At 45.1% G+C, this 12,444-nt stretch overlaps 3 protein-coding genes across 3 annotated transcripts; 1 reads left to right on the forward strand and 2 right to left on the reverse strand.

Moving 5' to 3' along the window:
• Positions 1-182: 182 nt before the first annotated feature.
• Positions 183-6,823, reverse strand: LOC128303740 (putative 1-phosphatidylinositol 3-phosphate 5-kinase). The gene is made up of 10 exons (XM_053040797.1): positions 6,319-6,823; positions 4,531-6,241; positions 3,578-4,462; positions 1,895-3,491; positions 1,735-1,834; positions 1,179-1,663; positions 939-1,102; positions 702-863; positions 347-485; positions 183-260 (listed from the first exon to the last, which is right to left on the reverse strand). Exons 1-10 carry the CDS (start codon positions 6,691-6,693, stop codon positions 212-214), a joined length of 5,667 nt encoding a protein of 1,888 aa, XP_052896757.1. The 5' UTR covers positions 6,694-6,823; the 3' UTR covers positions 183-211.
• LOC128303741 (anaphase-promoting complex subunit 13) lies at positions 6,677-7,218 on the reverse strand. The gene is made up of 2 exons (XM_053040798.1): positions 7,132-7,218; positions 6,677-7,024 (listed from the first exon to the last, which is right to left on the reverse strand). The coding sequence occupies exons 1-2, from the start codon at positions 7,141-7,143 to the stop codon at positions 6,794-6,796; spliced, it is 243 nt and encodes an 80-aa protein (XP_052896758.1). The 5' UTR covers positions 7,144-7,218; the 3' UTR covers positions 6,677-6,793.
• A 368-nt stretch (positions 7,219-7,586) lies between these two features.
• On the forward strand, positions 7,587-9,117 carry LOC128304359 (probable tRNA N6-adenosine threonylcarbamoyltransferase, mitochondrial). The gene is made up of 5 exons (XM_053041541.1): positions 7,587-7,646; positions 7,742-7,876; positions 7,936-8,069; positions 8,135-8,596; positions 8,659-9,117. Exons 1-5 carry the CDS (start codon positions 7,597-7,599, stop codon positions 9,114-9,116), a joined length of 1,239 nt encoding a protein of 412 aa, XP_052897501.1. The 5' UTR covers positions 7,587-7,596; the 3' UTR covers position 9,117.
• Positions 9,118-12,444: the final 3,327 nt, after the last annotated feature.

Raw genomic sequence — 12,444 nt, forward strand, 5'->3', positions numbered from 1 at the left:
TGTTCGACTCTTTTACCCATTATTTGGTCGGATTTTCCCTGAGACATGTTTTCCATTTAAAATAAAACGTTTTATGTTCACTAAAATACAAAACAAGCCGAATCTAAAATCAAGATAAGATGTTAAAAAATTCTCTTTTTCGGATGAGAAGCTAATTTGTTAGTTTTGTTTTTATCTTTTTTTGTCCTTAATACCATTTTAGTACCTGTGTTTATTTTTTTCCCAATCCTTCCCAACGATCCGGCACGCATAAAAAGTATCTTTAAAAAAAAGGTTACCGAAAAGGAAATCAGTTTTTTTCGCATAGGACGAGAACAATAGAAATACAAATTTTTGGTGAACTTACCTTTCCATCGCAACAATGAAGCGGTTTTTGTACATTTTAGGAGAAATCACGGTGGGTAATTTTCCATGGCCGCCCATAAGTCCGGATTGTTTGATCACCGATTCAATCTTTTTGTCCAAAGTGTACGTTCGTATGTAATCTAGGGGATGGAAAAATGGGGCGTCAACATTAGTCTAAAGCCGCTGTTAATGGCATGGTAGTATTGGGTCGAGTAGCTCGTTTGATTGACCTGAGCGAATCGCTCACGTTCAACAAGGAAAGCGCTCAAACTTGTTTAAGCTTTTTCGCTCAATGATTCAGGTAGCTTCATCACACACGACCCAACACTAGTCGCAAGCGACGGAGTATACCTTACCGATTATTCCGATAACGAGATTCTTCTCTGTACTTTCCAATCCGACCAACAAGGAGTAATCCATCACTTCGTTGCGCTCCAAAAAGCAGGCATCTCGAGTGATTGCCTCTTTCAGTACCGTTTTGCTGTGAGACAAAATGTACAGCGGATTCGTCCAGGACACTGCAATTGAAATGATATCGATCTTAGTTCCAATTGCCCATTAACAACAGCTAATATTCTTGTACGAGCACATACTTTGAATGAAGTTTTCATCCATCAACACTCGTTCTGTGCCAGTTTGCCGATTGGGATCGACCAGACGATTACGATCCGACCCTTTCAAGTCATACTTTTCGTTGATTTCTTTGCCACAGAACAGATTCTCCATAACCAGCACGGCGCTTTCCACCGTTGTATTGCTATTGAGGTGCGAAAGAGAGCGAAAAAAACAAGTTACAGCATTTTTGATATCCATAACAAACGGTTATTACATACTCTTTTCGTTTGATCGTAATTTTGAACACGCCGAAAATCTTCGCCAGCAGCGTTATGTGTTTCAGCTTCATGCATCGCTGTAAGTACTCGAAATAGTTTGGGGCAAAATTTTCGAATATTGTTAAATCCGTGCGTGACATCTCTTTCAACACAAAACGATCGTCAACTGTTTTGCTGAACTTAGAGCCACTCTTCCCACCACGAGCCTCCCAGCGAACGCTTTTGCTCAGTGATCGTGCAAACGTTTTGCGCACAGTTTCCGTCGTGTCTTGGGCCGTTTCGATCGAGTCCGTCCCGGTTGTGTTGCCTCCATTACCACCACTAGCTCCAACTATTCCCGTAGTATTTACGCTGGATGTATTTCCCGCCGTACCGCAGGCACGATGTGTTGTTCCCGCTGATGGTGGATGTTTTAGAATCTGACAGCGTAACATATCGAATTCTTTTGCAAAGTAGATTCGACACACAAAGTTACAGTTGGCGTCCTATTTGAAAAAATAGCGAAAGAGTTATATTCATATTAAGCTGTTTACGCTCAACGCCAACTTGTTTGTACCTGAAAATGGATTTCACTATGGGCGGCATTTTTATGCTTTTTATCTTGCTCGTTTTTAGCATGTACTGTAGCAGGTGAGTCATCGGTATCAGTAGTTGAGCTGGAATTATATTATGTTTTGAACATTACAATTGATTTACCAAAAGCTTATCATTCTTACCTGACCGAAGTGGATTTACGCTTCATATTAGGACTGTTTTCCACAGCTCCTATCGTAATTATGCCACCACTACCGCCGCTATGCATACTGTCAAGCATTTTGCGATACTCTTGCGACATCAGACTGTAAGCAATGCACGAACCCAGATCGTGCTCGCTTACAACGATCGGAAACAGGCCCGCTTTCAAACAATGATGTTCATGCGACGGTAATGGAGAGCTTAAAATGTGCGAATAATCGTTCGTCGAGAGCAGCTGGCTCAGTATAGTTTTAACCGTTTTCTTTTCATTTAAACTCTCCCTCATCGGTTGCTTCTCCTCGCTTGTGCTGCTCACCACCTTGTCCTCCTCGGGATCCGCAGTAAGTGAATCTTGCTCGAGTTTACCACGATGTTCGACTCCAGACGAGGTGCTTTCGTTCGGTTCTGGTTCCACCACTTCGCTAGAAGATTCTAAAGTCGGCTGGAATTCACCAGAATGAGACATATCCAGTTCTTCGGTAGCAATCGTTCCACTGTCGATCGTTCCTCCTGTGTTGTTACTGCCAGTGTCCACTGCCGTTGTAGACTTGGAAGTTTGCGCACTCTTTGCCTGAGTTATTATATCGTGCAGCTTTGGTTCCCATTCTTCTATTGCTTCTGCCAGCGTGTGTTTCAATGTCACAATTGCGTCGTCGATTAGCTCAATCGAAAGCACATCCTCAGTAAGCAGTTTCTGCACCTTTTCAATACGCTGCTTGAAAGCTACCTGATCCTGATTGGCTTTCTTCTTAAGCTTTCCGAATGTGTCTGTGTCGACTGACAGCTCGGCAAGCTTTTCCAATATTTTTACAAACACATCATACCCCATAACTGCGAGCGTTTTCATCTCATCCGTGCGTTGATCGGTAATGATGCGTTGGTTGCAACCGATAGCTGGTAAAACCATCGAGATAGACATTGCCGGTAGCACTATTTCCCACACATCGATCGCTGTGTAGCGGAAGCTGGCCACGATACCTTTGTAGGAAAAGTTTTGCTCAAAGTCGCGATGCAACGAATGTCGACATACCATGCCTCCATCGCTACTGTCTGCTTGATCCGTGATTCCTTCACAGTTGCGTTTCTTATAGGCATGACCATGGAAACGTAGTTCGAGAAATTTAGCAAACGAATAGCACCACGTATCTTGCGACATTGGGACCGGTTTCGAGTACTCATTACAGATTGTACACTTTGACGATATCAGTATCGTACCGGTGTCCATCTTGGTCACATCTTCGACCAGTTTCACCTGAATGCAACCACCAGAGTGGACGTAACGGCGAACATGATCCATCATCGGAAGATTGCACGATTTGCAAATGTAAGAACTTCGAAAGCAATAATGTTCGAGGAACAATCCAAGCATGATGTCGTTTTGTCCATAAAATTGCATATCCAGATAGGAAGGTTGAGCACAGAACGTGGAAGGAACGTTTTCATTATAGTTGAAGCTACAGAACAGCACCGGCAAACGTTGATGATTTTCGATGTCCAACGCATCACGGTACACGTACTCTTCGAGTGATCGTTGGGCCATCGTGGTGAGGCGCCGTTTGCGAGATGATGTCTTCTTCACTACAACGATAAGATAAGAGTATATTGGTATTGAAAGTATTGAAAAATAATGATGACTATATTCAACAAAATGAAATAGAACTCACTCATTGAAATTTTCGGATACCGTCCACCACAGGCCCGGAAGCTGGCAAGTATCGTTTGCATCTCCTTGCTTTCCACGGAGGTCGTTATTTTATGCGTCACAAACGGATGCACCGGTAGGAGTTGCTTTTCTTCCTCCTCCGTTGATGCGCTGGCTCCCGCTCCGGCAGAATTATCGATCAATGTAGCAGAATTTTTTTCCCCCACAAGACCCAATGTGCCTCCATTGCTCCACTGCTTCGAGAAGTAAAGTTCCTCGGGAAAGTAACACCGTAAGGCACATTTGCGGCCACCGTCCGTCTCAAGGTACGGCAGCGGAAATGCCACGAACGGACTGATGGACAAAATGGTCGAGCTGAGTGCGGACCGAAATCTGTTATCGTTCGGGGTTTCTGCTGCTAGTTCAAACGATGTGTCATCTTCATCTCCGTACTGGCCGACACCGTCCTCCGAGGATGGGCCCAGCGCTCCCGATCGTAAAGGATCCGTCCAGTCTCCAACATTCTCTCGATTCGCAGAGTTCTCTGCCGTCATACGAACGATTTTTGCCGTTTGCTCTTTCTGAACTGCCTTCTCATTGATGGTTACCTGATGTTCCTTCGGCGTTTGAGAAACATCTTCGAGACACTTGGTCAACCCCATTTGAGGTGGTGGATCCATAGGAGTGGATTCCTTTGAATCGAATATGCTTGCCCGCGGAGTCGGTGGCATTGCGTACACATCGCACAGGTAGGAAAGTTCAAAGCGCCAATTATGGCGCGCCAGCAGCAACAGTGATGCAATCTTTTTTATTTTTGCCAGCTCACTCCGCTTGGCTCCTCGCAAAAGAACGCAACATCCTCGTGGACTATGCTGCTTTTCTAGGCACATCAATGTTTTAGAAGAACCTGAAATAATATAAAAACAATTAATAAACCCCTCTTTTTCTCATCTGCGAACAGCTTTTCTGCTTTACCTTGATCATCGTAAAATGTTTGTATCCTGAATCGATCGCAAACGCCCAGCTTCGGTTGTCCAACATTAGAGTCAATGCAACTGATGATATCACAATCCAGAAATCGCGCTATACGCTCCAGCACGCAAAGTTTCACATCCAGCACCAGCGTTATACCGTTGTTACGCAGCATATCTTGCGCTATGCCTGCCACATTCTTGTGCACGAGCACAATGTTCGGTCCTAGGCTGATAATTTTGGACACCTTGTTGCGCAAATAGTCACGCTCCTGTAGCATCAGGGTATCGAAACTGACAAATTTGCCTTCCACGCGCTGGTATGCAATTGCGCACTGTAGCAACAGTATTTTTGGTTTGTCCACCTTTTGCGACATTTCCTTGTGGGCTACATTCTTCGAAAAGACCACACCACCCTGTATCTGCGATTCGCTCCGATCGCCACCTGGAACTTTCTTAAAGTAAACGTAGTTCCGTATATCCATAGCGTCCGTCCCGTAAGCCTCATCGAGACGCAACGTATTGGCAACCCGAGCTACAATTGGGATGAGCGTTTTACTCCAGGAAGGATCGAGGTTCTGCGCTCGCAACAGTTGATTCACGAGCAGCTCTTCGTGTTCGCAGAATGCTTTCAGCAAAGCCTTTGCCCCAGTCGATATTATATACGAACTGTCCATTACGGAATCCTTCAGCAGTATGCTACTCAACGTGGTGCTGCCAACTATTCCACTTCCGGTACCATCTTCACTGTCGGCAGACGATTGATCATCGTTTCCGGAGCGCATTAACACAGAGCTAGATTTAAAGTTCAGTTCCAAATGATAGGCTCCTTCCGTGCCTGTTACGCCTCCCGCTCCCGATCCCTGGCCTTGACGGTCTTGAAGAACGGCCAACTTGTACACCGTATCTTCACTAAATTCGATCGATACAGTAGTGGTTTCATCTTCATCTTCTACCGATCCAACGCTACCATCACGATTCAACTGTTGCTGTTGTTTTTGATGCTGCAAAACTTTCTCGTGCGTAATATTTGTATCTTCGTCACCGATCGTTTCGTTCTTCACTTCGCATATCGCTATCAAAAATCCCGCATCGATCATCGCATTAAGTATGGCGATCGCTTGCATATTGTTCGACGACTTTTGTCTGCTGAACAGAAAATCGATAAGCTCATGCCCACGGTTGTACAGTGGCAGCGAACGGCACATTTCATCGTACAACGTTTTCAGCGAATTTGACTGCTGCAGAATGGATTTACGATCGGCAGAAGAAATACCAGACCCTGCACTTGCCGCAAACCGTTCCTCCTGGTAACCAACGGATATCTTTCTACGATTTCGTCCACCGGATGGGCCCATACCGCTAGGTTCTGTTCCTCCACCTCCCTGTGGTGGCAGGGTAGAAAGCTTTTGAGCCAGATCATCCTGCAACGCTTTCAAGTCGGGTTTTAAATCGGCGGCAATGCTAGACGATTTAAGGTACGTCAGGACCACTTTCGAACAGTAGTTACACACGCGTAGATCGTCTGAACAATTGATAATCTTTCCTGTTACCACCTGATTGCAACATTTCGTGCAGAAGATTTGACCACACAGACGACAGTGGTGTTTCCTGCGGAAGGTTGAAAATTTTACCGAACAATCGTAGCACTCAATGGAGGTAGAATCGGGCATCCAGAATTTTTGAAGATCTGTATTCTTGTAGCTTCGCTTAGTCTGTAACAAAATAGCGGTTTGTTATAACGATTGATGACAAACACGACAATGGCACTATTCGAATAACCGATACTTACACTTGGTTTCTGCGATATTAGACTGCTTAACCGACGAAGCACGCTGGAAGTGGTCCGCTCGCCAGCAGAGGACTGAGCCATAGATGCAGCATGTGTAACATCAGTATATGAACTACTAGTTGATGGATTGCTACTTGCCAATGCACTGGGCTGATTAATTTCTTTTTGAACTTCCCGGACATTTCTACTTCCCGCTTCGCCTTCACCTCCGGAAGGTTCTTCATGCAACACCGCCCCCTGAAGTGGTGACTCATTGCTGGGCCGGCTGTTGTTTGTGAGTCTGTTTACTAGCTTCGAAAATATGGTTTCCTGTTCCTCTTCGAACGTACGGGCAAATTCCGTCAAAATTGTGGGGGAATGTAGATGTCTATTCATCGTAATGGATTTTTGATTAACTGTTTTTTGTTATCTTCTTCTTTGGGACACTTATATAGAAATATAGTGCTAAATAGTGCGCCGCACAATCACAGCTGCACTAAACACCAGGGAAATTAACTTGCTCGGTAACGGATAGGTCCGGGGCCAGTGAAGTAAGAGCTAGATCAGTCCATTTCTGCTCTTGCTCTTTTAGTGTCAGATGTGAGTCACCATTGTCTGCCTCGGGATCCGGAAGCTTATCGCAAGGCACTTGGATGTGGTCGAACGGCAATTCGTCTGCAATCCACTCGTTATCGACTAAATCGACCAAACGTCCTCCGGATGGTGGCTAAAATGAAAAGAAAAAAATAACACGAGCACAGATACAAGATATCGAAAGTGCATTCCAGTGAAACTAGCGTTTCCAACAAACTCCTTTCGATACTGACTACGTACCTCACTATCCATTAGAATCGTTTACATACAAATACACGGAGGGAATACTCTGCTATGGGCTGTTTTAAATAACCAACAGCCGCTTAAAATTAATGGAAAAGTTTGCAAAAGTATTGCGATAAGCCCACCCTTCCGCAACTCTTTATTTTTTGTTTGCGCTTGCTTCGCAGCCAGTGATCTGTCAAATGATTGCTTTCAAGATGTACATAGGCGGGCTATGAACAAAGAATACTGGAATTATTCGTTATTAAACTTTTTTTTATTTTAAATAATCATCTTTCTTTGTTTCTTTGACTCCCCGAATAGTAATCCAAATGATAGTTAGCGCATCTGCAATTTATAAATCCCTTTTAACTGCTAAAATACTTTCCTCAATAGTCTTATCTCATATGTATACAGCCTGTCATTGTTTGGAGTTGTTTTGGTTCGGTCGCGCATTGGTTCGGTAAAAACAGTACGAACGAAATGAGTATGATTTTTACGAAATTTACCCGGCTTAGTGCAAGTGCTAGAAGGTAAGAAAGTTAAAAAAAATTAGCTACGGTTGAGTAAGCGGATTGTCGAATACTTTTTAGTAATTTCAGCCTCGGACATTGTACATTTCTTACAGATATTTATCAGCACAATCTTCGCCGCTAGTTCTAGGAATCGAGACAAGTTGTGATGATACCGGCGCCGCCCTGGTTACCGGAAACGGGAAAGTCCTGGGAGAATACATTCATTCACAGCAAAGCAGTCACCTAAGGTAAGATTTTTAAGCTATCAGTAATGAGGTGTGTCTACAGCATAGCAATGCTTCGGTAGGTTTGGCGGAATTATTCCACCTGTAGCGCAAGACATCCATCGTGCTAATATTGAAAACGTGGTTAACAAAACGTTTCAACTAGCCAATATATCTCCAAACGAAATCGATGCTGTCGCAGTCACTAATCGGCCAGGTCAGTAGCAAAAATAGGAACTAATGCTTGGTTGCCGTATCTAATATAATTTTGTTTTCTTTTAGGATTACCGCTAAGTTTGATAGTTGGTATGAGGTATGCGAAACATATTGCTCGTACATACGACAAACCTTTGATTCCTATACACCACATGCAAGCCCATGCTCTGATGGCACGTATGAACTCCTCCATACCGTACCCATTTCTTTGCCTTCTTGTAAGCGGTGGACATTCGCTGCTGGTACTTGTCGAAAGCACCGCCAGGTTTCGATTGTTAGGTGAAACACTAGATGATGCACCCGGGGAAGCTCTCGACAAAATTGCTCGCCGTTTGAAGCTACGCAACATATCCAAATATGCTCAAATGTCGGGTGGACAAGCTATTGAAGTAGCGGCCCAGACAGCAGCAAACACATCAGCATACGAGTTTCGCTTACCACTCTCAAAGTACCGTGATTGCCAATTTAGTTTTGCTGGCCTGAAAAACACAGCTACGAGACATATTCTCGAACGGGAATCAACGCTCAGTGAGTTCATACAACTCATATGTTTCAACACTTATTAAAAATGTGCTCTCTCTTCCGTTAAGATCTTGCTCCTGATGCATTGCTGCCCGACTATGAAGCGTTTTGTGCCTGTTTCCTAAAAGGAGTCACACGACACATGCTTCATCGAACGCAACGTGCCATAGAATACTGTGAACGGCGCAATCTACTTCCACCAGGCAGTACCCAACGAAGCTTAGTTATCTCAGGTGGTGTTGCCTGCAATGACGTTATATTTAATGCGCTGAGTTTGATGGCAGCCCAGTTCGGATACAGTACCTATAGACCACCAAAGAAACTTTGCACCGATAATGGCACGATGATAGCGTGGAATGGTGTTGAAAAACTGCTCGCGAAAGATACTGCTGAAATGACGAAAAATTACGAAACAGTCGATATAAGTGGAAAATGTCCTATAGGAGAAAGCATGATATACGACGTGAAGGAAGCGAATATAGCATGTAAATGGGCCAAAGTTGATATATTTCCCATAGAGAACTAGAACTAGCATGAAGTAGATCAAAACAAAAGGTTGAATAAACTAGAAAATAGGAGATTAATATCCAACTTCTGTATCAGTTTTTTTTAGAACAACTTTATTCGAACCATCAGTAATTTAAAACTAAAATAGAGTGGAAAAACTTTTCCCCGAGCAGAAAGCAGGAGTTCGCTGCATTTCGCTTTATCCGGGCCAACTGCTCGAATGCCGTACCGTTACGTTATTTCGATCAAAGAGGAAATTATTTAGTTTTTTCGTTGGAAAAGTGCATTTCCCTGAAAATTTAAAAACGCAAGAAAGATTTTATTACTTGAAGACTGTGCAAGATTATTTAATGGACCGCACTATTTTTGGTAACTAATGTAAAAAGTGTCAAAATTTATTTCTTTTTTGAAAATGATTTTATACGGTGTAACAGAGCAGCTGGATGTCTATTGCAAGCATTTCGACACTTAAAACACATCCTTTCACCTTTTCAAATTCCGTCCTAAAAACAAGGGACAATAAAAAAGCTTACTATCGATTGAGCTATCGATTTACGACGATCGAAGGTACAACAGTTTTGAACCCTAGCTCACGTTCGCACCTTGTCCTTTTGTCAAATGGAACAATTATACTTAATAATATGTAGGATTTTTTTTTTAGGATATCTACGGCTAATAGCTATCTAAACATTCGGCCAATGTTATCAAATTCCTCCCTATAGTACCTTCGGTTGTAACTCAAAATCAATCAACCAGTCACACAACAGGTTGATATAATAACACGGCTGTATTTTCCAGCGGCAACCAACACCCTGAAAGGAGCCCAGCATAGCGTGCGTGCGTATGTATGTTTATGTTATGGCGCTGGTGGCGTTGGTATTGGTGCCGTGCCAGGTAGCGCAACAGGCTGGAGCCAGCAAAAGTTGCCTGCCCGATCGATTCTCACAAACCCGTATCGCCCTTACGATCAAACAGGTGAACAAATCCGAAGCGTACGGTCATCAGGTAGTGCGATCGTCCGAAACGGCCCTTTTTGTCTGTATGACGTGTGTTGTAGATAGGCAACGGCTGTGGCAAATAGTATAGTGCCGAACGAAGGGGAATATCTTTGAATTTGTGGTAAAGTACGGTTCCCCAGATTCCGACAATAGGGTTTCGGAAGGATTTTGCGTCGTGCAACGAGGAGGAAGTTTTACTGTCCAGTAATTCGTGCGATCATTCAGTGTTACCGATCGTTAAAACACAAAAGTTATGATTCAGTGCAGTGGCTACGATATTCGTGCATGTGACGGCTGTGCCGTGCTGTAGTGGAAGCAGCAGCAGCCAACCCCCATCGATCGGAGTGGTGCGGCGAGTCGCTGCGCAGCGCTTGCGGTCAAACTAAATGTGCTACGTATGCAGTTTCTCGCGCGTTTGTGTGCTGGCCGGCTACGCTCGGTGAAACGAAAGCCAGAAAGGCGTACGGATGCCCAGTGAAATCTTGCGCAGAGCACGCAGCAACGAAAACAGAATAGAATATATTGCGTGCTTTTGGGGTTAGTGGGCAAGTGTTTGGGCAAACAGCAACTGGAAGCGGCAGAAAATTTGCAGAAAGTTTGACGACCTACTACTACCTACTGGCCTCTGCTGCTGCACCCTTGCGGAAGAAAGTTGGCGGATTCGAAAATCCGCCTTGACATGCCGTACATGTGAGTGAGTTGCCCTAACTGGGTGTTTCTGTGTGTGTAGCATTTGCTTCGCAATCAATCACCGCGCGGGGGGTGCGGATATGGGGTGCGGTGTTATCAAAAATTGTAGTCCGAGTGGAAATGATGCGCGACTATTCGCTGCGCAACGTCCTATTTGACGGCGTATGTAGATGCTTCTCGATCCCACCCCAAGGCACCAATACAGCTCCCCGGAACTTGTGAAACATCTTCACTCTCGCAAAACCTCAAAACAGTACGATCGAATGAGTGGGTCCACGGTAGGAGAACAACAAAAAAATGGAACGTAGAATAAGTTCGTAGTCTCGCTTGTATTCATCGTCCCACCTTTCCACAGCAGGAGGATCAGACTCAAAACAAGTGACGTGACAAATTCTTGTATAATCTCCCTTCTCCAGGGGCGCACTCCCAAAACACACGCACACACACTCACATGCGTCCAGCATTTAACGGGGGCTGAAACGGTATGCTTGAAGTTTTCCCCTCCCTCAATCCCACCCCCTTTCCGATTATGCTGTGCTCCCTCTAACTTCTCGGGTTTTGCCCGACTGATCACAGCGATCGTTCCCAGGCGCTCTTTTCTTTTCTACCCCCCCACCCCACCACACCCGCGATGTATCCAACGTGCGGCGCACACATCGAAAGAAGGGGTGAGCCGCACACCGTTGAAGGGAACGAGCGAAAAGAAGAAGAAGTGTAAGAAAACAGAAAGCAACGAACGATGTAAGCGGGCACTCCCAGCATCCTAAAGCGAGAAACCACCACGTATAGGCGAAGCGAAACACATATAAACAGAATGGAATTCCATTGAAGAAATTGTTTCGTGTCTTGTGCCACTTTTGCGCCACCAGGCGTGCGCGCGACTACATACGTACACACGTAAGGAAGGGGAGGAGGGAGGGAGGGGGAGTGAGGAGGGAGGTAGTGGGGGTGTCTGTTGTTTGTTGGCTCTGTCCGTTGCGCGATTGGAAGGAATGTTGCCGGATCGGATGGTTGATGCGCACACACGAACAGCCTGCGGGGGAGGGGTGTAGGGGGTGCAGGGGGTGGAAGGTCTCCAAAGTGAACGTTTGATAGTGCGTCACTGATAACGAGAATTTGAGCAATATCCTTACTGCTTTGATAAAACTAGTCTTTGGACTAAGCTTCATGCACAGGATTTCACCCCTAATGCCCTTTACAACATGGGGTGAGAGGGAGCGAAAGTCAGGTGGAATGTGGCATGTTTCCACCTTCGGCTGATCGTATGTGTGTGGCTGTGTGTGTGTGCCGAATTTGTCACCCCGTGTCACAACGCACACACAAAACGTGTTATCCGCTACCAACCCATCGATTGATTTCTTCACACCGATCGTTAGACTTGCGCGATGGTGGCAAGCGACGAACCTCCGACATGGGCGCACGGGTACTCACACAGCCCGCACACCCCACATTTTTGTGTCGTGCACACGCAAATCGACTGTTTGGCAAGGAGCAGCCAAGAACTAAGGGTAGGTGCAGCCCAAACGGGTTGGCACAGTTTAGCGCGTTTGGCAATGCGGGCAAAGCGGGCGCGCGCGCGCGTTTTAGGCATTGGGTGGCGCATGCGTCCCATAAATTACGCCCGTCATAAAATATGTGCACCGTAAATGGGGACGCAAC

This window comes from Anopheles moucheti, chromosome 3, assembly GCF_943734755.1.
Source record: "Anopheles moucheti chromosome 3, idAnoMoucSN_F20_07, whole genome shotgun sequence".
Taxonomy (NCBI): domain Eukaryota; kingdom Metazoa; phylum Arthropoda; class Insecta; order Diptera; family Culicidae; genus Anopheles; species Anopheles moucheti.